The sequence below is a fragment of the Geotrypetes seraphini genome, chromosome 14 (genome assembly GCF_902459505.1).
Source record: "Geotrypetes seraphini chromosome 14, aGeoSer1.1, whole genome shotgun sequence".
Lineage (NCBI taxonomy): Eukaryota > Metazoa > Chordata > Amphibia > Gymnophiona > Dermophiidae > Geotrypetes > Geotrypetes seraphini.
The window spans coordinates 27,816,012-27,841,561 of record NC_047097.1 but is presented as its reverse complement, the minus strand read 5'-3'; the positions used below and the strand labels follow the sequence as shown (position 1 = coordinate 27,841,561).

The following is a 25,550-nucleotide window of genomic DNA, read 5'->3' as shown; positions in this document are numbered from 1 at the left end:
TGACTTCCTTCGTCCTGGTCGTAATACCCTTCTTAATGATACCCAGCATTCTGTTTGCTTTCCTAGAGGCTGTGGCGCATTGCGCCGATGCCTTCAGTGTTGCGTCTACCATCACTCCCAGGTCTCTCTCCAGGTTACTAACCCCTAGTGGTGTTCCCCCCATTTTGTATGTGAACATCGGGTTCTTTTTCCCCACGTGCATGACCTTGCATTTCCCCACGTTGAAGCTCATCTGCCAGTTTTAGTTTATCATGCCCACAGGAATGAAGCTTACTAAAACCTTAGAAAGGAAGCACTTTAACCAAACCTAAAGCATGGGTTAAGTATGTGTGTTCAGTTTAAGTGTAAACTGAATACAAGGGACAATTTCTGCTTATGTAATTTTAATTTACCACAGAAATTCTGATCCATTGGAAGTCTCATTTTAGTCACACTTTTACATACCGACTGAGAAAATAAGTCACAATATCACACTAAAGATGAATGCACCTGCCCACAAAAAAACTCCACCTAAAAATTGGTAATCCCACAATGCAAGTAATACAGAAAAATTGTTAAACTTCACTCCCTCTTCAATAACCAATAAGAGGAGGACACAAGTCTTCAATAACCAACTGGAAGCAGACACCACAGCAAGGATCCACCCAAGCCTTCTTTAAAGCAACCACTGAGGCACGAGATACAATGGGAGCTGTAATGCACCAACTATCCACACTGTAAAGCTAAGATTAAAGGTAGCATTAGTACTACAAACCCACACACACACTCGTATAACCATGAATTAAGGTTTGTTTATAAGCATTTTTAGGAACATGATCATGTACATTCTATCACTACTACTACTACTCTTAAATGTAGTATTAGAACTTTTAAAGATAAGCCTGCATGCATTGTAAGCTTGTAACTCAAAACTGTTAAAACATCATTAAAAAGCTTATTTTTTTCTTAAGCAAATGTTTTTGTTTTAACTTTCATAGCCAAAACATAGCAATAGGAAACAAATATGTTTAATAAACATGCTCTTTAAGTTCCTAATAAGAGGTCAAAGAAAAACCCTGAAGCAAAAGGAAAAATGACAAAATTTGGAAAATATAGACTAGGGCATACTCTTAATGTACAGCCGAATTTTCAAATTGAAATATCACTAACTTTTAAGATGTTATTCTAGCAAAATGGCTCAATTCATATAATCCTACATATTTTCCAATTTTTATAAGGATGTCTATAAAAGGTCAAAAAGCCAAATAAGTTGAGACTGAACATCTCATCATGAAGATTAATATGATTTCTTGTGAAAAGTGTGCAATTTCTGGCAGAATTTAAATAACTAAAAGCAACAAAAGTACGAAACAACTAATAAAAATGTGTTTTTATTAGTGGTTACATACTTTTGTTTTTAGATAAGATTTCAAATGTTTTTGGCTTATTATAGTGAGAAATCTTTTTGTATTATTTCTACCAATCATTTATACATGGACTAGTAATAAATGACTTAGGAAAAGGTGATCAAGTTACCTTTAAAAAGTAGTCCAGATATAGTCACTCCATGATCTCTATCCCCACCCTTGCTGCCAAACTAGAACTTGTGCTGGGCAAGCGTTACTAAGGACCCCCTCCTCCTCAGAAGAAGGCATAATCCTCTAGACCAGTGGTTCCCAACCCTGTCCTGGAGGACACCAGGCCAATTGGGTTTTCAGGCTAGCCCTAATGAATATGCATGAAGCAAATTTGCATGCCTATCACTTCCATCATATGCAAATCTCTCTCATGCATATTCATTAGGGCTAGCCTGAAAACCCGATTGGCCTGGTGTTCCTCCAGGACAGGGTTGGGAATCACTGCTCTAGACCAGGGATCTCACCGTCCCTCCTTGACGGCTGCAATCCAGTCAGGTTTTCCCCAATGAATATGCATTGAAAGCAGTACATGCACATAGATCTCATGCATATTCACTGGGGAAACCTGAAAACCCAACAGGATTGCTGCCCTCAAGGAGGGACTTTGGAGATCCCTGCTCTAGATCAAGGGTGGGCAACTCCAGTCCTCGAGGGCCGCAATCCAATCGGGTTTTCAGGATTTCCCCAATGAATATGCATTGAAAGCAGTCCATGCACATAGATCTCATGCATATTCATTGGGGAAATCCTGAAAACCCGACTGGATTGCAGCCCTCGAGGAGGGACTTTGACACCCCTGATCTAGACCCTCCAACTGCTCCAATCCTCAAGAAAGCAGAAATACATACATATATATATATAGAATCGAAATTACAACGCACAAATCCGCCCTCTTAAACCTGAGACAAAAAAAGGGGCAGGCAGCCAAGCGAAACCAAAACCCCTGAATGAGTTATAAGTGAAAGTATGGCCCTCTTTAAGCAGCTTACATTAGCGTTTTATTGTGGAGCTAAACCCGAAGCCAGCCTGAGAATGCCAAAGACCCCCCCTCGCTCCCCCCCCCCCCCCCCGGAGTCTCACCCCTCACCCCTCTTGCCAGCAAGACAGTCAGCGTGAACCAAGGAAAACAAAAATAAAGAAACACCAAATCCCGGGTTAATGGGAGCGAAGGGCCTCCCGTCCGACAGCAGAAACCGGCACCTGACCCCCCCCCCCCCCCTTCTTACCAGGGCGCGTAAAACTCCAACAGCAAGATGCTGTGCTGCTTAGTAACCGCCTCGAAGTCGTCCTCCGTTAACTCTATCACATCTGAGTCGGCGAAGGCCGAGCCGGCAGCCAGGAGCAAGGCACAGAGCAGCAGGGGCTGGAAGGCCATGACGGCGCGTGAGAGCTCCGGATCCGACGGTCGGGAAGTGCGCGCAAGCGGCTGGCAGCTCTTTTAAGCGAAAGCCGACGTTCGCAAAGACTGCACGCGACGCACTGCGGAAGGATGCGGGGGGGGGGGTCGCCCTCAGCCACGCCGGAAGTAGTCGCGAAAGATCCGGATCCGCAGTGTGGCAGGCGCTCATTGGCTCTCCTCTGCATGACGTTAGGCCGGTTACAAGATCGGGCAGGAGAAGCAGCCAATGGGAACAGCCGGGTGGTGACGGACTGGTAAGGGAGGAGGGGAAACGTAATAGCCAATGCCTGGGCGCCAGAGCAATCGTTCCTTAAGCGGATTGGGTGGAAGTCAAAGTTGCTCAACCAATCGGGAGCCACAGAAATATCAAGCTAAATAAGAGCAGAGGCTGTGATTTTTTTTTATTTCTTGCTCGCGAGGTGTAAAAGCTGAAGAGAAAACATGATTAACAAACAAGTAAATACAGCATTTTGGAAGGGAAATAAAGGAAAACTCACGGCATTGGGGTATCCCAAAGAGCTTTTTCAGCTGGTATGTGTGCAGTAGAAGTCTTTGAGCTTCGAAGTATTGAGCGCTCTGGGCCATCCAAACCCTTATACAATTCAAATCAGGGTTAAAACACAGAAGTCATACAGAACTAGCACTGACAGGTGAAGAAGGGCAGAGCTACAAATAGAATAATACAAAAAAGGAACCAAGAGGTGGTAGATGAGGGGGGAATAGAAAAAACTCACTTCACCAGATAGTTTGGATTTCTTTGTTTCTTGAGTCTAACAAATCCTAATCCCAATTCTTGTCCTATCCCCATCCCAATCCCCAATTCTCTTGATTTTAGACAGATTCAAACCATCTTGGTTCTCTTCCATTTGCAATTTGTATCCCAGAAAGTACTTTTCTGTTCCCCTTACATCTCATACACTCACTGTATGTATCTTGCTGTAAATATCTCTTACTTCTTGTAAACATCTCCTACTTGTTGTTGTACATATCTCTTACTCTCATTGTATGTATCTTGTTGTAAACCGCTTTGAACTTATGGTATAGCAGTATATAAGAAATAAAATTATTATTATTATCTAAAGATACAATAACAAAACATGCTACTTTGTTGGTAGTGTTCAAATCAGAACTAGAGAAACAAGCCATTTTTAAGTTGTATTTTATGAGGAAACAAGTTCTGTTTTGCGGCCAACCAGTTTCTATTTTTCCTGATGTATCTAAACAGACTCAGTTAAAGAGGAAGCAATTCCTACTGCTTAAACCTAGGGTTTTAGCATTTGGGTGCAACCTTTTTTAAAAAAAAATTCCTTATGAATGCCTTGTATCATACGCAAGTGATAGATATGTGTTTCTAGACCCAGTCCAGTTGTTAGATTTTCTTAAGGATAAACCAATACAGCCAATTTCTTAATTTACTCTTACAAGGCTGGGAGGATGTTTAGTTGACAAGTAAAATATGCCATATGTTTATTTGTCTGCCATATGTTATTTATTTGGTTTAGTTAATTTGTTTCCTAGCGGCCTAAATGATGTGGACTACTAAATCATTGTTACAATTTTCTTTGTACTTTATTTTATGAGCATTTTATGCTGATATGAAATGGATATACCTTTGTTTGTTATTTAAATGTATAAATAAAGAATAAAAAAAAGGAACCATATAAGGTAAAAAAAATTAAAAAAAAAAAACCCCAGGAGGAGTGAGATATTAGCCAGAAACGGCCGAGTTGATTAAATCTGGAACAGAGCCGTATATTTGGCGCTAACTTTAGGTCTCAAATGCATCATTAAACAAGAAACTTTTAAGAGAGCCCTTAAACTTATCTAACTGCGTTTCTGATCTAGAAATCTATCATAGCTTAGTAAAAGATGGTTGGGGGGGGGATGTAGCTTTCTTTGTGAAAGGAGGCAATATTCAAATGAATTTGCTTATAGAACTAGGTCAGTGGTGTCAAAGTTCCTCCTCGAGGGCCACAATCCAGTTGGGTTTTCAGGATTTCCCCAATGAATATGCATGAGATCTATTAGCATACAATGAAAGCAGTGCATGCAAATAGATCTCATGCATATTCATTGGGGAAATCCTGAAAACCCGACTGGATTGCAGCCCTCGAGGAGGGACTTTGACACCCCTGAACTAGGTAGTAAAATCTGGGTAAATTCTGTGAGCTGAAAAGTGCCCTCCACTCAATGGCAAAAAGTAATGTATAGATTTCACAGACTTTGTACATCTAGCTGCACGTGATAAAATAGGGAAGGAGAGGCACATGTGTAGCCTCTCTCAATGGCATGAAATTTTACCCCAGAGGTTACACAAAAAAAGGGTAACTTTAAAGGGGTTCTAGTAGGCTAGTGAAAGTCTATGTTTCCTCGAAGCGCAGTGCATTAGCAATTGCTCATACATTTCTTATACATTTTACATGGTCGCTCACAAAAATACTGACCTGACCTTCAAACAAAATTTTAATTATAAAAAAATTAATTAAACTAAATTATCATGTGACTTTTTTGCGACTTTATACAGAAATGCATTGCTAATACTGTGATCAAAAATTGTTGAGTTTAGAACTTGTTGCTCACACAGAAAAACTTTGTATACAGCTGGCCACTCCTGCAGGGGTGAGCAACCTCAAGGGCTACAATCGTCAGGTTTTCAGGATTTTCCCAATGAATATGCACGAGATCTATTTGCATGCACTGCCTCCATTGTATGCATATTCATTGGGAAAATGCTGAAAACACAACTGGATTGTGGCCCTCGTTGCCCACCCTTGCCTCAGAGGGAGCATTGGTGGAGTTATCAAACCCACAGAGGGAGCATTGGTGGGGGTATCAAGTCCACTGCCCAATCTCACCTGGAATAAAAATTCCATAATCCCAAGAGCTAAATCCCACTTTAAGGGGTAACTTTTCTTTTTTCTGTCATCTACAGCAAATAACCCATTTGTCTGGATTCATGTCCATCAACCGGTAGGCAGAGAGAGCGAACACTGAATTGTTTTCTAGGTGGCAAGCTCCTGGCATCCCAGTATCTCCAGCAGGTAAGTGGATGGCCATTTCCTAGCTCCTGGCTATATTTAGATTTTATGGCCCTGGGCTTGCTCCTGATCTAGTTTTTCTATTATTATTGAGTGGGGTATCCGTCTGAGAGCACAACTGGTGGCACCAGTTCCCTGCCTGTACCCCACCCCCCCAGCCTCGCTTACTTGTCTCTGTCCTCCTTGACACCCTCCTCCTTAAAAAAACAAAGAAATTGGCTTCACCTTTCATCTTGATCCCAGTGAGATGTAGAACAACTTTAGAGACAACATCCATAGAGCAGTGCCAGCAAACAGTGCTATAGCGGAGCTGTAAGTAATTTATCTCTTCCCCCCCCCTTTCTTGGGTCATGCTGTTGGGTCCATAGGCATAGCTGTGGGATGGCTGCGGAGGCTAGGTTGGCCTTCCAACAGTCTCACCAGACTGTTTAAGAGGCAGCTTTGTAAGAGGAGAAGGTGGGGCAAAGGAGTTTTTGTTTTTAATGCACCAGGCCATTCTTTTAAAACGGTCTCTGTTGACCATGCAAAATACCTCATTGCCCCTGGAGTGGCAGTCACAAAAGAGCAGTTGGTTTTGCTGGGTCCATGATACTTTCCTTATACTGGCTGTAAGACTGGGGGGGGGGGAATGGAACAGATTTGTGCTGTTAGTTTGCAATCCTTTTTGTGTAAGCTGCTTTACTTATTCTGTTTGTATATGCAGTTTAAAATTCTAATAAAAATTATTAAAAAAAGAAGAAAGCCCCAACCGCTTAGTGGCAGGAGGCTGCTTTAGGGCTTTCCCTGCTACTCAACTGTTAGGACTTCCCCAAACCGGATCAGCAAATGTGTTGAAGTCGGTTTCAGAGCAACTTGTCGGACGGGATTAGGATGAACCTCCGTGCAAATGATTTGCATGGAAACTTGTCGGAACGTCAATTGCTGTTCCAGAGTTGGCCAAAAAGTCGGTCAACAGTGACTCACATGGTCTTAATGTCTGTGTTTTGAGCATCTAGCCCTTGGTAAGTAAAGATGGGTGAAAAAATTCCCACAGAAGGGTTAGAACAAAGACGACCTTGATGCGCTGCTATGCAAGATCCAAGCAACAGACACACTGGATCATAAGCAAACGACCTCGCTGAATGTGCATGAGCGCACTGACGTTGTTCACGATTTTGTACTGAGCCAGGGGGACAAGCCTCAAACACACCAACCAATGCTGAGGCCATGCCTTCATGCAAAGGGAGCACACTTCGAACATCTAATCCTATATAATAAAAGCCTAAGTGCACATGTGCACTTAGGATTTCGTGTTCCCTGTCGCTGTGGTGTGTGATCTGTGGCCGCCAACCCGGCGGCAGGGAACATTCTGGCCACTCCCCTCCTCCCACCCTCACTCACCATGGAAGCCAGGCAAGCTCTCTCCCTGCCCGCATCCTCAGCAGGGAATACACCTCCCGCCCTCACTCGCCGCCGCTGATCCTCCTCTTCAGTGCAGCTTGCGATGGTGGCCGGCTTCAGCGAACCTCGCAGGCCACTCTTCAACCTTGGTAGCACGTTCTCTCTGATGCACGGGATCGCGTCAGAGGGAACGTGTTACCGAGTTGGAGAGCGGCCTGCGAGGTTCGCTAAAGCCGGCCACCATCGCAGGCTGCTCTTTAAAGGAGGATCAGCCACCACGATCGCCAAAAAGTAGAGTCCTACATTTGTGGCAGCAAGGGGACCTGGAGGGGAAGGGAAATACCGCTGCTGCTTCTGCAAAGGAAAGTGGGGGGGGGGAGAGAAGGGAATGGGGGGTGGGGGAAAATGCTGCTACTACTTCACAGGGACCTGGAGGGGAAGGGAAATACTGCTGCTGCTTCTGCAAAGGAAAGTGGGGGAGGGGGTGGAGAGAGACAGAAAGAAATACAGATAGATAAAGGAGGCCAGGGAGAGAAACAGACAGAAATAAAGACAGACAGGGGACCAGAGAGACAGACAGACAGAAAGAAAGAAAGACAGACAGACAGACAGACAGAGGATGCCAGGGAGAAAGAGTGAAAAATAGCAGGCGGGAGAGAGACAGAAAGAAAGGAAGAAAGAGACAGGAGCAGGGAGAGAGACATAAATAAAGAAAGACAGACAGGCATATATTCTAGCACCCGTTAATGTAACAGGCTTAAGCACTAGTTAACTAAATATTACTGTATGACTTTAGATTTTTGTGCAAGATAAAACACATAAAACTTTTTGAAGTGCTTTTATTCAGTTCACACTTCATTTTCACAAGGTGGTGCTGTGGTACAGTGGGAAATATTTACATCAGTTTACATCAACTTCCCTCAGGATAAGACACACTAAATTTCATAAGAATTGGCCAAGTTCTGTGGAAGATACAACAAAAAACATTAGGGTGTGTTGTTTTTTTGGCTCACAGAATATACATGGTGACAAGGAGATATGTATTTAATTATGAGGCTTGTGCGTAGGCATGTTCAGGAGCAGAGTTGAAGAGGTGGTGATTTACCCAACGTTTTTCTAAACTTCATGGGTACTTTATGCATAAGCAGTCCCACCTGTTCTTAAGCAGGTGTAAAATATCTACTTCAATCTAAATGTGATTTCTGCCACTTTATCCCTAGTACTTAATCAAGACACCTAGCACCTGGGAAGCAGCGATTTTGAGGGTGAAAGATTTTAAGCAGCGATTTTGTGGGAGAAAGAATGGAAACAGCGATTTTCAGAGTGAATGTTGGTAAGCGCTAAACTTTTTTTCGGTACAGTAAAGAAAAGGAACTTTACTCATGATGTAATTTTGGGGGGCAGAGCCAGCATCTGAAAAATCACGAATAAGCAAAACCGCGATGCAGAAACTGAATACGGAGGAAGAAGTGTAACTGATTCATATGTTACTTTTTATTATGACTTTATAAGTGAAAATATGAAAATTTGGCATTTTTACATTTTAAATGGGTAAATTGCAAAATTTGACTATCCTGGTCACAAAAGCAAAGTCTTATGGAAATAACAGACATTTTCTATACTTTTTAGGCATGAGAAATTAGCAAATTATATGTACAGCCCAAGAACAAAATCGTGTTACATAGTGAATTCAGCTTAGAAAAATACAGAGACTTTAGCAAAAATATTTGTGGTAAACTGTTTGAAATGTTAGCTGCCTGTAAAGCAGAAGTTACAAGATCCATTTAGCAACTGGAACTTAAAGATATACAAAACTCTTTATACAAAATGGTAAAATGCAGTTTTTACCTTTGCAATTCATATAGAAAACCAGAACGGTGCATTTCACAATTGATTCCGTCATGTTTCACTGAAGCTGTTGCCATTAAATCAGATGGCAAAAAAGGCCTACTAAATGTTCACAAAATTAATTTTCATTCCCTTAGTAGTCATTTTAGAATTCTGTGACCTTAACTCTTCAAGAGCAGTCAGGAAAGGAAGTATACAAAAGCAGGAGGAAATTCTGTATAGGATGCCTGTGTCTGCAGCTACCTAAGAAACAGCTGAAAATTGCACACCAGCATCCTATACAGAATTGCATCTGTCCTAAGGGACAGATGCTCAACCCCACCTAACTGACCCAATTCTCTAACTGGTGCCCATGTCACAGGTGCCAGTTAGTGAATTACGCCTGATCCTTTCCCATCAGCTGATCACGGCAAGAAAATCCTCCTGCCACGTTCAGCTGAGCGGCTGCGGCAGGGAATCCCCCTCCCGTGAACTTGGTTGGCAGGAGGGATGCCCAATCCCTCCCACCGCCACACCTGACCCCCCCCCCCTCTAAATCCCTCACCAGCGCTGTTGATCCCCCGACAATCTCAGATAGGAGTAGTTTACGCCTGTTCCGTCTGCGATTTGTTTTATTCAATTTGAGGTTTTTTTATACTCTACATACCAAAACATCTGAGACCCCTGAGGAAGAAGTGTTTTTCGAAACATGGGCTGTGTCGGATCCGGTACACACAACAACAAGGATCAGTTTTTGGATACATTTATTTTATCTATGTAATATATGTTTTTATGTCTTTTATTGAATAAATTCCTGCACCTTGTACATTTTTCTGCAGTTTTGTTTTGTGTTTTTTGTATATTGTTTATTGAAAGCTTCTATACCGCTACTAATGATTGTGGAATCAATTCATGCAATGTTTAATTTTTTTGATAGATGAATTCCATTAATCCATTCATAATGTCACAGGCAATTTTTCTATCTAGAAGAAATTGTCACAGATGCTTGGTTTTGCATTTCTCAAAGTTACCATGCTTCTTCACAACAAAAATCTTTTTCTTTAATAAACCATGATTTAAATCAAGTCTTTCTGACTAGTGATTTAAATTGATTCGATTTAAATCAAATCCACCCTGTAAGTATAATTGAAAAATGTTCAAATAAAAAAAAATCAATTTTTATCTAACCATTAAACACTGTACTGCATTTACTCTCTTCATGAAGTCAAGCTCCACAGCAGCTATTTTTGGAATGAACATCAAATAAAGTATGCAAAATATATGCTACTCTGGCTACCAGGACTTGCAGTTTTCTATTTCTGAGGCCATGCTCAAGTGGAGCATTTTACTGGGGGCAAAACTATTGGTCTCTGCTGTGGAAAAGGAACGGTATTACAAGTTTTTGGTCAGGGCGTATTTTGCCCCTGTCAGAGCCTTTCGGGCACACATTAGCGCCACTGACCATTGTCCGAAGTGTGCGGCCCCCAGGGCCTCCTTGGGCCATATGTTCTGGCTGTGCCCGGGCATACGGGCCTATTGGAAACGCATTTGTCTGCATGTCAAGTCCCTCTGGAATTGCACCTGGTTGCCAACGGACACTTTTCTCTTCACGCTGAAACTTTCCCTGCTTCCTGTTCGTCCGGGTGCTGCTGCATTTGTCCAGAAAGCTATATTCATGGGACGTAAGACTATTCTTCAGTGCTGGTTATCCCCACAAACCCCTACAGTGTTGCAATGGCGGACTCAGATGATCCAGCTGGCGGGGTGTGAACGCCTGGCTATAGCTGACTGATATGGACTCTAAGCACGGTTCTCTTTATTTACACTGTTGGTTACCCTTTTGTTCTACTTTGACACCCACTGTACGCAGTAGACTGTTGAATTGATTTGTTGCACATTGGAATGGCTGTTCCCATGGGTGGGAGGGTGGTTGGTAGGGAGGGTTGGGGTGGGGGGGGGACTTTCTTGTGTGAGGATTTACTGTTTGCTTGTTCAAATTTTTGCTTCTTCTTTAAAACCAATAAACAGATTTAAACATAAAGTATGCAAAATATGACACACAAATCTATTAAAAGTGAGATATGTTCAGAAACTTTAAAACCATACAATGATTAAAACAGAAGGTGGAGCCAGGCTTGTGGCCTGGCTGTAGTAGACCTGGGGCCTGTTTCCTGTCTGTCGTGGCTTGTATTATGGAAGTGCTGAACACAAGCTCTGAGCAGAAGGAAAAATAGCGTAATGGAGAGGGATTCGTGCTCTAATGGCCCGTGAGAATAGGTGGGTTACTTATACTAAGCCAACATCTGTAAAAAAAAATTCTATACAAAAATATGTACACAGTGAAGAGCAGAAAACGCAGAGCTCGACTTGTTCACTTTTAAAAGGTCAAAATGTTCTACTTAACTGGCTTTTTAATTCAGGTTCCTCCAAAATGATGTGCTCTCTGCAAGTGACAGGGTGATGTGAGAGAGAGAGATGTTGTCCACTTAAAAAAATCTCTCTCTCTCCATGGTTTGTAGTTCTCATTTCAACAAAATCCCTTCCCTTTAGCTCTCCAGAACTACCGAACACTACAGGAAGCACCACTTTTTTGTTTAGATTAATGTTATGAACTTTCCACTGCACACGGACAGTGATTTTTGGGCAGCCTACTGACCAGAAAGGCTCACTGGGCTCCAGTGCTCTTGAGTATGTCTGAGGGCTGAGCTCTGAAAGGGCAGCCAGTAGGAGACTAGCTGCGTTTTTACCCTAGCAGAGATTTCATGTGCTCAACATGCGAGTCTAAAGACGGCCATGGCTTAACCTTACATTAAAAGTGAAAAAAACAATTTCTTTAAATTGGAAAAAAAGGAAAGCCTTTTTAAATCGTACTAAGCATGACTGGAAATCTAAAAGGACAGTTCAGAGAGGAAGGATTGCAGGGGATATTGACCATTAAGCAGCTGAAAGTTTGCATTCCTCATCAGTGGAAGACCAGGAGCAGACCTTGGAGAATGGCCTGTTCACTGTAAAAACTGCAACATAGCCATCACAGAGAACCCCAGTAGTACAAAGATGACTTTAGGCAAACGCCACTTAGGGGAGTTCAATTCATGTGGCAAAATCTCCAAAAAGGTGATGTACACAAAAGTGCCTGCTGCAATCCCTTCCAAAACGCTCTGCATCATGCCGTTCCACTCATTCGGGTTCTGCATCACAGCGATGCCCAGCCCAACCCCCAAGGGAGACATGACAGCAAAGGTGACTATGGACAGCACAAACCACTGTGTCTGCACGCCACTCTCAATCAGCAGGAGGGACAGACTAAACGCAATAATGCTCTTGTGTATAACGATTGCAGTGGAGATCTTCAACACCTCAGAGTTAGTTTCTTGCAATCCAATTGCCAGGCCCTCGAAGACGGAGTGTAGGGAGAGCGAGAAGATAAGGACAAAGGAGCGGAAAGCTGAATGGGCTTGAAAATCCACGTGAAAGTGATGCCTCCTGCCTTCTATATCTTGCTCATTGATGGAACTGTGGGAGTGGCGATGAGTGCGCCTATTCGTCACAAGAAGTGGGGTGACTTCCTCTGTTCTTTTTTGGTTGCAGTCCAAGATGATGTGTTCAACAATTAAAACCAGCAGGAATCCGGCAGCCAGGATGAATTCAGGAAGTGGAAAGTTCACCTAAAATAAATTAAATTTAACACCCTCATCAACAACAATACATATTTTACTTAGGGGGAAAATGTGTGAGTGGGCAATTTTGGTATGAACAAAACAAAACGCAAATAGCATCAAAGGATTCCACAAGAGAAATGAAATAGAAAAACCACAAAAACTGTGAAACAGGAGATCAGATGTACCAGTTGTAGTTTAATAAGCGTCCAAAAAACATAAAAGCAATCCACAAAGGATATATACAGTCACAAGTAAATCACAATAAAAAACAAATATATATATATATAAAAAAAAGTACAAGCAAAACTAAAAATGCCTTTCTCAGGGGTCTTAATGGGTCCTTGGCTGTCTTATATATTTTTTAAAAACCCAATATAAAAGTCACAAAAATTCCAAGGCTGCAATCGGGTATGGTCCATTGATGGAGGAAAATATTTCTGCTTTGTCTATTAGTAGATCCTTTTGCTTTGCGCCCCCCCTCAATAATCCATTCCTTTGTGCAAAAGAATGTGCATAACAAGGTGGTAGAGGTGGAAAAAAACTTTGTCCATTACAACCTTAGATGACCATGACTTCATCGGTGAAGAGTCAAAACTGTGCGAGACAATCGCACACGGACAATGCTGGGCAATTGCGTGCAGGATTAAAACACTATTTTAAAGTGCTCCGGGGGGGGGGGGGGTGGACTGTTGGCGCTTCCGTTGGGGGGTGGGAGGTGAGGGAAAACAACCCCCCCATTACAGAGGAAACTAATTTTCCCTAAAAAAAGAGGGAAAAGGGCTGTTTCCTCTGTAATGGGGGTTCCCCCCCCAACACCCCCCACAACGGGAGTACCAACAGTTCTAAGTAAAGTGGGGGTTCCCCCCCCCACACACACACCCTCAGAGCGCTTTAAAATTGTGTTTTAATCCAGCACGCTGATGTCCTGTGCGCGACTGTCTGCCTGGCATTGTCCTGTTTAGTCTATGTACCAGCCCCATCATAGGGAACCATGACATTTTACAGTAGTTTTCCATGGCTGTCCATGTAGGTCTCCCTATTCCAGGAGTAGCCAAGCTGAACCAAGGGTATGTATGTGCAGTAGTAAAAAAGGTATTTATTAAATTGCATCTGTGGAACAGTTTGTGCTCATACTTGTCTGCCTTTATGTTTAGGACTGTCTTGCAGAGTGTGGTATTATCATGCTTAGACTACTGCAATTTGGTGCTTCTGGGTTTACCTGCATTGAAGGTAGCCCAGAATGTGATTGTTCGAACTCTGATTCGATTAAGAAAGAGTGATCATGTGACAGAATGCTATATATCTTTGTATTGGTTAAAATTAGAACATTGAATCCTTTATAAAGTACTGGTCATGGTGCATCTCTGTATACAATCCAACAAATTTTACTAAAGAAGTGTCAAACCAAAACGGATACCAAAATTTCACTTCTTGAAACACATAAATGTGTACAATGGTTTATCTAACGCCACGCCTCAGAGACCGAGTGTTCAAGCAAATCTTGCTAGATGAATAAATCGGTTCAAATCTCAATCATTGGCAAGTGGCTATTATGAGTATTGTAATACTTTCATTCAATGTCTCAAAGATTTTTTCAAAAGGATTTTTTCAAACAATATTATTTTTTCTCAAAATTTTTCAATAGATGTATACACATCTTAAATACCAAATACTATGAGAGATATGGAAAAGTGCATATTTTCAAAGTAAAGCACTTATCTTAAACGATGTTCACACTGTTTCAATCCCTACGGGGCCACCGTTTCACCTGAGTGGCTTCTTCAGGGGAACGATATAGACAGTGTCTAAAAGAAGTAACAAAAGTTACATTAAATATAGTATTTGACTTTAAATAGTACATAACCTTAAAACAATGTGTTAAAGTAATAAGTAATCTTACGGAACAGATGTAACCTTCAGCATATCTTTCTCAAAAATGGCGCTGGTATGAAACAACGCTAAACAATTTTTTTTGCATTCTCCCTGCCATCTTACGTCATTACGTTCTGACGCTGTACCGCAGCTGATTGAAAGCCCTTTAAATTGTTTAGCGTTGTTTCATACCAGCGCCATTTTTGAGAAAGATATGCTGAAGGTTACATCTGTTCCGTAAGATTACTTATTACTTTAACACATTGTTTTAAGGTTATGTACTATTTAAAGTCAAATACTATATTTAATGTAACTTTTGTTACTTCTTTTAGACACTGTCTATATCGTTCCCCTGAAGAAGCCACTCAGGTGAAACGGTGGCCCCGTAGGGATTGAAACAGTGTGAACATCGTTTAAGATAAGTGCTTTACTTTGAAAATATGCACTTTTCCATATCTCTCATAGTATTTGGTATTTAAGATGTGTATACATCTATTGAAAAATTTTGAGAAAAAATAATATTGTTTGAAAAAATCCTTTTGAAAAAATCTTTGAGACATTGAATGAAAGTATTACAATACTCATAATAGCCACTTGCCAATGATTGAGATTTGAACCGATTTATTCATCTAGCAAGATTTGCTTGAACACTCGCTCTCTGAGGCGTGGCGTTAGATAAACCATTGTACACATTTATGTGTTTCAAGAAGTGAAATTTTGGTATCCGCATCTCTGTATACACAATAATGCTCCGAAACATTTGATGGATAGCATTCTGCCATTTGAACCACAGCGTATGTTGCGCTCGCAGACTCACGATGACCTACATAGTCCGACTGTGAAACAGCTGCGGCTAGCCGTGTCTAGATCTAGCATATTTTTGTGTGTGGGTCCTCGCGAGTGGATTAAACTTCCGGGATATTTATGACAGCAATCTAGTTTGAGTAGTTTTCAGGAAATGTTGAAGAAACATCTCTTCTGTAAGATGAAATATGGCACTTGATTTAGAGATTTTTTGATGCGAGGCGCTGGTAGCCTCTTTGTAATTTTAGGAGGCTTTACATTATTATTATGTTATATTGATGTTTGATTTGTATTGTATGTGATTCTGTTTGTGTATGTACTTTACTGTGACCTGCCTTGGGAAAGGTGGGATATAAATAAAGAAATACAAACCGTATTTAGCTTCAATATTCCAGAACAGTATTGGAGACAATTACCAAAATCTAAGCAAAACAATACTGTGGGGTGGTCTACATCCTCCTGGACACAGGAATGGACCTACGTACCACAAAGATCGGGTAGTTCTGAAAACAAAATATGGAACCAAGCCCTGGACTTCCAAGAGTATAAAATATAAAGTTTATTGGTACAAGCAGCAATTCAAAAATATCACACGGTTTACAGGTAATTCAATAAATGAGGGAAGGACATAATAAGGAATTAGAGGTTATGAAGAGGATAGCTAGCTTTACATTTTAAATAGATAGCTTTATGTTTTGGAGAAAAGCCAGGTTTTCAGATGCTTTCGGAATAATTGGAATTAGCCTAGGTTCCGCAGCAGGGCAGGGAGGTTATTCCAAAACTCAGTGAATTTGAAGAAAAGGGATTGCCCTAATTTACCTGCATACATGACACCTTGTACCAATAAACTTTATATTATACTAGCTTTATAGCCTGTTACATTAACGGGTACTAGAATATATATATGTGTCTGTCTTTATTTCTTTCTCTCTCTGTCTCCTTAGCTGCTTTCTGTCTTTCTTTCTTTTGGCTGTCCACCATCACCCCTTGCATGCTCCCCCTGTCCATTCTCCCTTCTTTTTACCTCCCCTGTGTCCACCACCACCCCTTCATTGCTCCCCTTATCCAGCAGCAGCCCTTCTCCCTTTGTTTTACCTCCCCCCTGTCCATCAGCACCTCTTCCTGCTCCCCCTGTCCAGCAGTAGGCCCCCCTTCATTTTTCCCCCCTGTCCATCAACACCTCTTCCTGCTCCCCCTGTCCAGCAGTAGGCCTCCCTTCATCCCCCCCCCGTTCATCAGCACCTCTTCCTGCTCCCCCTGTCCAGCAGTAGGCCTCCCTTCATTTCCCCCCCCCCCCTCTGTCCATCAGCACCTCTTCCTGCTCCCACTGTCCAGCAGTAGGCCTCCCTTCCTTTTCCCCCCCCCTGTCCATCAGCACCTCTTCCTGCTCCCCCTGTCCAGCAGTAGGCCTCCCTTCCTTTCCCCCCCCCTGTCCACGGGAGTTAGTACAGGCCCAGTCTCTGCCGTTCTCCCCGGAGTTTGTTCTTTACTCGGATAGAGAGTCCTTGCCGCCCCCCCCCCTTCACTTCCCGCGGGCCCGACTACGAACCTGGTGATTCCAGCAGCGTGTGCAGCAGTCTTCACACGCTGCTTCGGGTCCTTCTACTGCCCTGATTTACTCTGGCACATCCCTGATGACATCATCAGAGACACGGCAGAGCAAATCAGGGCAGTAGAAGGGCCCGAAGCAGCGTGTGAAGACTGCTGCACACGCTGCTGGAATCACCAGGTTCGTAGTCGGGTCCGCGGGAAGGGGGCGGCGGCAAAGGACTCTGACTCCTCTGGTCTGTCGCGGAGGGCGGCCCGGCTCCATTTCTCGGTTCATCCCAGAGAGGGGGGGGGGGGGCAGGAGGCGCTCTTTGTGCCCCAGTCCCGGCTTGTGGAGGCAATCGTCGGCTGGTGACGTACTCCGCGCATGCGCACTCTTGCCTAGCGCGACAGATCAGTTCTCAGGGAACAAACAGCGAGAGTGCGCATGCATGGCTAGCATTTTATTATTATAGATCAGTGGTCTCAAACTCAAAGCCTTTGCAGGGCCTCATTTTGGATTTGTAGGTACTTGGAGGACCGCAGAAAAAAATATGGTTAATGTCTTATTAAAGAAATGACAATTTTGCATGAGGTAAAACTCTTTATAGTTTATAAATCTTTCCTTTTGGCTAAGTCTTAATAATAATATTGTCATTTTTAGCTAAAGAGACGTATGATCAAGAAACTATTTTATTTTACTTTTGTGATTATGATAAATAAACCGAGAGCCTCAAAATAGAAGTTTGAGACCACTGTTATAGATAATAATAATAATAATAACAGCTTATATACCGCAATACCCTGAAGTTCTATGCGGTTTACAAAGATTAAGCAAAGGTACAAATCGATTGACTTTAAGAGGGGAGGAAGAAAGAGAATTAATAGGACAGGAAATTCATTGTTGAGGAGAGAGTGATCAATAGAACAAGTTAATCGCTATAGAGGGGAGAGAGAAGAGAGGATCAGTTGTCTAGATGCTTTAGGAACAGATACTCTTGGAAGTCCAGAACTTGGTTCCACATTTTGTTTTCAAAATCTAAGCAAGCCATTTCTAAACAAATAACCCCATTATTCTCAGTTGCTAGCAACCATAAGCCTTATATTAAAGTTGAGGAAATCAAGATAAGAACATATGAGAAGCCATGCCGAGGCAGACCAAAGACCATTAAAGATGGAATTTGATATACCACCTTTCTGTAATATCAAAGTGGTTTACAAATTATATACAGTTACTTCCAGGATGGTATTTTTAAAAACCATCCATGCCTGATGTTGAAACTCTCAGCTTAATGTGCGGCGGTGGCTAAGAAAGCAAATAGACTGTTAGGAATTGCTTTATGGTACGGCCGCACCTTGAATACTGTTTGCAATTCTGGTTGCCACATCTCAAAAAAAAAGATATACTGTAGCAGAATTAGAAAAGGTACAGAGAAGGGCAACGAAAATGATAAAAGGGATGGGACGACTTCACTATCAGGAAAGGTTAACACAGCTAGGGCTCTTAGCCTGGAGAAGAGATTTGATAGAGGTCAATAAAATACTGAGTAGAGTGGAACAGATTTTATGCTGCTTATCCTAGGAATAAGCAGTGGATTTCTTCACATCCGTCTTAATAATGGCTTATGGACTTCTCTTTTAGGAAGTTATCCAAACCATTTATAAACTCTGCTAAACTAACTGCTTTCACCACATTCCCGAGTTTAATCCATTGAGTGAAGAAATATTTTCTCTGCTTTGTTTTAAATGTATATTGTTTTATCGCATGCCTCCTAGTCCTAGTATTTTTGGAAAGAGTAAACAAGCAATTCACAACTACTTGTTTTTCTCTGTGGGATCTTGTCGGGTACTTGGGACTTGGGTTAGCCACGGTTGGAAACAGGATACTGGGCTTGATGGACCTTCGGTCTGTCTCAGTATAGTAACTCTTTCAGAGGTGGGGAGCGAAGACTGCAATCCAGTCAAGTTTTCAGGATTTCCCCAATGAATATGCATGAGATCTATTTGCATACAGTGAAAGCAGTGCATGCAAATAGATCTCATGCATATTCGTTGGGGAAATCCTGAAAACCTGACTGGATTGCAACCCTCGTTCCCACCCCTGTCATGTTCTTATCAGTATTGTTGATTTACAAAAAAAAACCCCTATGCTGCTGTCAGACATGAGCCCATATGTGAACATCTGAAGAAACGACCTGGGGATTTCAAAAGCCGATATCCAACGTCGTCATCATTCACGCTGGTCAAACAAATGAAATCACACCCTACGAAGACTCAGACAATGGAATGACTTGTTCAGAAAAGAGCTAAAACTTTAGAGATAAAGGCTTTGGACTTCAAATGTGATCTCTGACATTATTTGTGAATTATCTTAGAAGCACACTCCAGAGCTGCTCTAATTTAAAATTCATAGTCATGCAAATTATAGTTTTAAACCCAGATCAGCAAAGAGATTCAGTCACTTGCTAGAATAATTGTGCCCCAAAACACAGACTGAAAGCATACTGCTTCAAACTATCGTAATCATTTTAAAGTGCCGCAGCCCATAAGGGATTATAACTTAAAAATAAATACTGAAATATTTTCTTTAAAAAAATTATTTCAGAGTGACCAATTATTCTGCAAGCTATTCTGTGTTTAGGCAAAGGAACATTCCACTCTTGGATGTGGAGGCCCTTGATTTTAAGAACATAAGAACAGGCTCACCTTTATCTGCCGTCTCTGCAGTTCCTCATTCATGTCGGACAAAAAATCAGGAATGACATCTAGTAGACAAGCAGATAGGAACACCCCCCCGGCAATGCAGCTGATGAGACTCACCCACATCCGATGGGCTTCTGTACCAGGGATTTAAAAAAAAAAAAAAAAGATACAAAAATAGTGAAATGAGATATGCCCAAGTTTATTTTATTCTATTCTAATACAGTATTTATGATGCTTGCATAATATAAAAATGCGTAAACATTGACAGCTTATATGATACAACTGTAATCCTATCTCTTACCCTAAGGAATAAGACAAAATTAAAATAATAACTATAACGAGATTATAAACGACAGAGGAAAAAATATCAACAATAAAACAACCCATCCTACTGCATCTGACTTGTAAGCTTCTGCTTGCATGACTCAGGAAAACACAGCTTTCTGCTGTATTGAAACAAGTTCCCAAGTACTCCAAGAGCTGGCCTGGCTCCATATGAATTTTCAGAAATTGACGATCCAACCCAGAACCTACAGCAGTTGAACCACCTGAGACAACACACTCTTTCCCTCCGCTTTGGACGAGGCTTTGATAAGCCAACGTCCAAGTAAGGATGCTCCTGGATCCTTGCCTTTTGGAGGTGAGCTGCCACTACAACCATCACCTTGGTGAATGTGCGCAGTGCTGTTGCTAGTCTGAAGAGGAGTGCAGAGAATTAGAAATGCCTTCCCAGCACAGATAATCTCAAGAACTTTCTGTGATCCAGAAATATGGAGATAGGCCTCCTTTAAATCCAAGGAGGTCAGGAATGAAGTCTCCATGTGGAACCGTGGCACTTAACACTGCATTGACTGACTAGAGATCCAGAATTGGCCTCCAATGTATGAAGTATAATGAGCATCTGCCCAAGCCCCATTCTGCAAGTGGTATGGGTTCTATGGCTCAAATGTCTTTGATTACCTTTTCTTATCACCCAGTCAGCGAATCCACAAAATGTTCTGCTGTTTGGTAGCGCCTTGGGACGACTGTCCATCACACTAGCCATAAGGTTGTCCAAACCTTTTCCAAACAGCATCTGTCCCTTAAAGGGGAGCTTGGTAACTTGGGCTACCAGCGAATGCACCTTAGGTTAAAAGTCAGGAATTGGTGAAAGTCAGGAATCTTGGGGTAAAGCTTTGTCATTGTCTTGGCATCCCATAAGGAGCCCTTCAAGGCTTTGTGATTAATCCAGTGAGATCAGGGTGCAAGGGTAAAAATGTGGTTATCCTAAGAACTCATTATGGAGCACTGGGTAGCCAAAGCATGCACAGGCTCCAATTTCAGTTCCTGCAGCGATTCTGTGATAATCTCAAGAAGAGCTTCGACTTAAATAAGCGGTATACTGTTGGGTCAACCTCGTAGTCAAGGGCTGCCACAGCCTCTTGATCTCTGGCTTGACTCACTCTGGGACAGCAGAGGAAGAGAATCTGACCTCCAGTCCTCCCGTCTGACTGGCCTTCTAGGAAAGGATCGGACACTTTTTTTTTTTTGAGGGGGGGGGGGGTTATCTTAACGCCAGTAAATCCCCTTGCGCTGCCACAGCACTCACTCCCTTGGATGGTGCAGAAGAACCCTGACAAGTTTTATAGGCTTTCCATATTAGACTTACAAAATCTCTCTTAGTCTCCTCCTGGGCTCCGCAGCGTCCATGCATCTGTGCTTTGCCAAGTCACTGTCCAATGGCTCCTGGAGATTTCCCAGGAAAGAGAGCCATCTGTGATCCCCCAGCCCTAGAGGTACTAGGGGAGGCTAAGCCCAAGGGTCCCATGGCACAAGAACGCTCCCCATTCAGCCATCCAGCGCAAATTTGGCATGATATAGGTACATTCTGGCCCGGGTAGTCTATCAGAACTAATTTTACACAAAACCTAGGGATACTGAAGCAGAGAGAGGCTATTAAAACAAAACTGGGAAATCCAAGATGGCCACCGTGGTAGTGTGGTCACACCAAAAATGGTTCAAGGAGCTCAAATCAAAGGTCCACAAATTGTGGGAAAGGGATTTTGGATCTGGGGACCCTAACTCTGGCCCCAGAAATGCTCAAAACTGTCCAATTCAGGAACCCCCCCCCCCCCAAAATTTTCTCATAGACGTCAATGGCCTGTACGCAGATTCAGTGTTGGTGCTATGCCTGCTTCAGCTTTCTCCCTAGCTGGAATATGGAGAAGACACTGCTTCAACTATCAACTTCAGTCCAGTGCTGCTGCAGTCTTCGGGCTGCAAGTCACACCAAAGTCAAACTGAGATCTCAACCCTTAAAGATCCACGTGACAGTGGGGAGAAGGAAATGCAGTGGGCATTCAGTAAGGCAGCACGGATCGACACAGGGGCCAAATAGCCTGCCTCAAGCACCAGATAAATCAGTTTGCAAGCTAGCTTCCAGGGGAATGAACCCTAAACTCCACACAAACTAATAGACTGGCCAGACAGGTACCCCGAGGAGAAGTATGAAGCTGGCAGGGTTACAACAGAGTCTGCGTCCTCTCCCAGGCAGAGCTGTCCCAGGATCACCAGGAACCTCTTAGCACCAAAAATCCTCACATTTTGGAAAAAAAAAGTTAAAATAAAGACACTTTTTCAACAAGCTTGCAGAAGGAAAAATTAAAGGGGGCACTACAGTTACTGGTGAAGGAGGCAGAGTTGAAGAATGCAGATTTCATCCTTCTGTAACACAACTCGTGAGAAGGGGGATTTTACTTATTGTCAGGATGCTTGCACCAGAATAGAGGATTTTGTGACTTACTCAGGACCGCAAAGAGCCACAGTGGGAATCAAACCCAGTTCCCTATGTTCTAACTGTGTTAACGGTCAGGCTCCTCCACCCAAGCATTTTTTAATTTGGTGAATTTACTGCCTGATATGCTCATAGCAATTTACATAAAGGACAAAGATTACATTTAAAAAAGCCAGACATAATCTAAATACATTCCATACTAGAGGTGGGACATGTGAGCACAGTGCCACATGCTGGCTAAAGTCTCCATGCTAACTACCATCTATTTACAATATGGCCAGCACCATTCATTTCACAAGGTAGCTGGAGAGGCAAAGAGACACACCTCAGAGGTCTGCAGGAAGTAGAAAAGTAGACAGACTTTAGAGCATTTCACCGGGAAGGGGGGGGGGGGGAGTGGATGTAGAAGGGCCACAGGATAAAAGAGAGGATGGACATCAGAGGGCTGCATGGAGGGAGAAATGCATCAGATTTGTAGGGGCGGCTAGAACAGTATAGCTAGTGGCCAGGGGTCACAACAAAATTGGCATTGCTCGGAACCACTCCTTCATTCTCGATTGTCACTTTTTCGGTCACTTAATATGCCAATAAACCTTGTACTCACCCAACATCTTTAGATCACATGGCATGGCTGTAAAGAATGCAGCACTGGTCTTTTGAATCAAAGGTGATACTGATCTCATAAAAAGGCTGTACTTATCATTTGTATTTGATAACCTTTCTTCCTGTGCATTGCACATGATCCCACTAATCCGAATTAGTGGTGAGCTGGGCTGCATCACACCGGAGAAAAGACTACACTTTTCCAAATTAATGTAAAAAAAGACGCTTTTTAAGGCAATAATCTACAGAAAAGGAAAGATTTTACCTGTTCCCACAGAGGTCTGGAACCATTTCACTTTAGATGGCCCCAGCCCCAAAATGAGAGTCAGGAGAAGCAATGCGCACATGCATCCGACTTTGACCTGCAGTAAGTATTCCATTGGGAGATGCGGGCGCGGATCACCCGAAAACCTTTGGCCCCCTCCTCCTCCCGTAGAAATCCCGGCAGTTAGGAAAGCAGAGCGACCTAGATCTCCCTGCAGCCTTCTCGCTGCACAAGAGGAACACACACTTGAAATGGGGCCGGGTGATCATAGCAGACTCTTAAAATCTTTTCCAATTTAGCTTAACATCCTCCTCTAGCTCATATGACAGAATTGGTGCCTGTCGATGTTAAAGCCCCACAAGCAACATTACAGACCAGCTCATGACTAGCAGCCGGGAGGGGCCGTGCAGTGATTTTTGTTTGTTTCAATCAGAAACTGAAACCCGCCTCTCCGCTGCGATTGGCTGGTTGGGCACAGAAGGGTGGGGCACAGGGTGAGAGCTTTTGTGCCGGTTGGGAGAAAGGGAGAGGGAGGGGGGTCGGGGATGTGGGCGTGGCCAGGCCAAAGTAGGCAGCGGGGATTTATCAGTTCAATTCAACAACTTTATTTGTTCACTTTACTGTACGTTCTAAACATAAAGAGCTTTAAGTAGTACTGAGAAACAGCATTTATCTCAATCGAGGTCTACTCGTAAAGTATGGCAACCCATTGACATTTATCTCCAAAAACTATAATTGTTTATTATACTTATTATGATGCTATAATGGATACATCTGATTATCCTTCATACGTGCAAACGTTCGTGAACTTTGCATGTTTTCTATTGTTTATATTTGACAAAATTAATAAACAGATTGAACAAAAAAAAAAACTAATTTAGAATTTTAGGGTTCCTAAATCTGCTTATCATCAGGGGCGTAGTATAATTGACACCAGGGGCTGATCATTTTTTAACATCTCCCTCTTCTCTATCAGGGGTAGCAAGTCCCTCCTCAAGGGCCACAATTCAGTTGGGTTTTCAGGATTTCCCCAATGAATATGCATGAGATCTATTTGCACGCACTGCTTTCATTGTATGCTAATAGATCTCATGCATATTCATTGGGGAAAGCCTGAAAACCCAACTGGATTGCAGCCCTTGAGGAGGGACTTTGACATCCCTGCTCTCTCTCTATACATATAAAAATATATATTTTGTAATAATCCACACAACAAGGGATAGGGTTACCAGATTTTACTCCTATAAAATCTGAACCCATGGCCCTGACTCCAGGCCCGCCCAGTTCCACCCAGCCTTGCCCTGCTCTGCCCAGGCCACACGCATGCGCAGATGCCCTCCCGACATGGTCCCAAGGTGGAAGCATTTCAAAACCTAGACCAAGTGCCAGGTTTTGAAAAGGCAGCCGGGCACCCAGACAGTCCTCTAAAAAGAGGACATCTGGTAACCCTAGTTAGGGTTATCAGATGTCCCTGGAAACCCGGATATGTCCTCTTTTTAGAGGACTGTCTGGGTGCCTAGATGGACTGTTCAAAACCCGGTAGTTCGTCCAGATTTTGGAAAGCCACGTCTAGAGGGCCTCTGAGCATGTGCGGATTAAATCATACGCATCCGCGCATGCTTGGAGACCCTCCAGAGGCAGCCCGGAGGTCAGAAACAAAGGTGAAGCGGGGCGGGGCATGTCTAGAGGTGGAATGGGATGTGGGGTGTAATGGGGTGGGGCTTTGTGACCAGGTTTCTCCAGACAAAAATCTGGTAACCTTACACCTAGGAAAAGGCAGCGAGCACTAAACTATAAAACTAAACAAGACGGATTAATACAGATCAATCCTGCACCATGTCCTTTTCATACACACAGAACACAGATACACCCTCTCCTAGGGGTTCCAGATTTCCTCTTTAAAAGGACATCTGGCCCTGCCCCGTTCTACCTCAAGCTCCATCTTGTTCTGCCCCAGCCCCGCCCCCAGCTGAACCTCCTGTCTCCTTCCCCAAGGTCTGCAGGTGGATGTCTTTCTGACTCTGTACAGTGCTGCGTACATCTGGATGCGCTATAGAAATAATAGTAGCAGTAGTAGATAACATCATGCGCACATGCACGCATGTATGACATCATCACGTTAACATTCACGCATGCACAGATGGCCCCCAGATGTAGCCCTGAGCTTGGGGACTTCCAAAACCCAGACAAACTGCCAGGTTTTGAAAATCCCTCCGGGCACTCGGACAGTTATCTAGACATGTCTGGATTTTCATGGATGTTTGGTAACCCTACCCTCACCCAGTATGGAATAAGTTTGCATT

The 25,550-nt window shown here is 42.9% G+C and overlaps 2 protein-coding genes and 1 long non-coding RNA gene across 4 annotated transcripts in view; 1 reads left to right on the top strand and 2 right to left on the bottom strand.

The window, feature by feature from the left end:
• The window catches only part of PDIA3 (protein disulfide isomerase family A member 3), a 35,160-nt gene extending 32,255 nt beyond the window's left edge, over positions 1–2,905 (bottom strand). The window contains exon 1 of the mRNA XM_033920006.1: positions 2,624–2,905. Coding sequence (XP_033775897.1) covers positions 2,624–2,772 — 149 coding nt within the window. The 5' untranslated portion in view covers positions 2,773–2,905. The remainder of the gene's footprint in view (positions 1–2,623) is intronic.
• A 286-nt stretch (positions 2,906–3,191) lies between these two features.
• LOC117348220 lies at positions 3,192–9,165 on the top strand. Its single transcript, XR_004536933.1, has 3 exons — positions 3,192–3,327; positions 5,729–5,837; positions 8,435–9,165. It is a non-coding gene; the product is annotated as an uncharacterized LOC117348220 (long non-coding RNA).
• Positions 9,166–11,075: 1,910 nt separating this feature from the next.
• LOC117347939 (zinc transporter ZIP1-like) lies at positions 11,076–23,656 on the bottom strand. Of its 2 annotated transcripts, none has more exons than XM_033919440.1 (3): positions 23,248–23,656; positions 19,610–19,740; positions 11,076–12,706 (listed from the first exon to the last, which is right to left on the bottom strand). In XM_033919440.1, exons 1-3 carry the CDS (start codon positions 23,360–23,362, stop codon positions 12,044–12,046), a joined length of 909 nt encoding a protein of 302 aa, XP_033775331.1. In that variant the 5' UTR covers positions 23,363–23,656; the 3' UTR covers positions 11,076–12,043. The 2 variants fall into 2 exon arrangements, with proteins under 2 accessions (XP_033775331.1, XP_033775329.1); XM_033919438.1 differs by lacking the exon at positions 23,248–23,656 and adding an exon at positions 22,984–23,173.
• Positions 23,657–25,550: the final 1,894 nt, after the last annotated feature.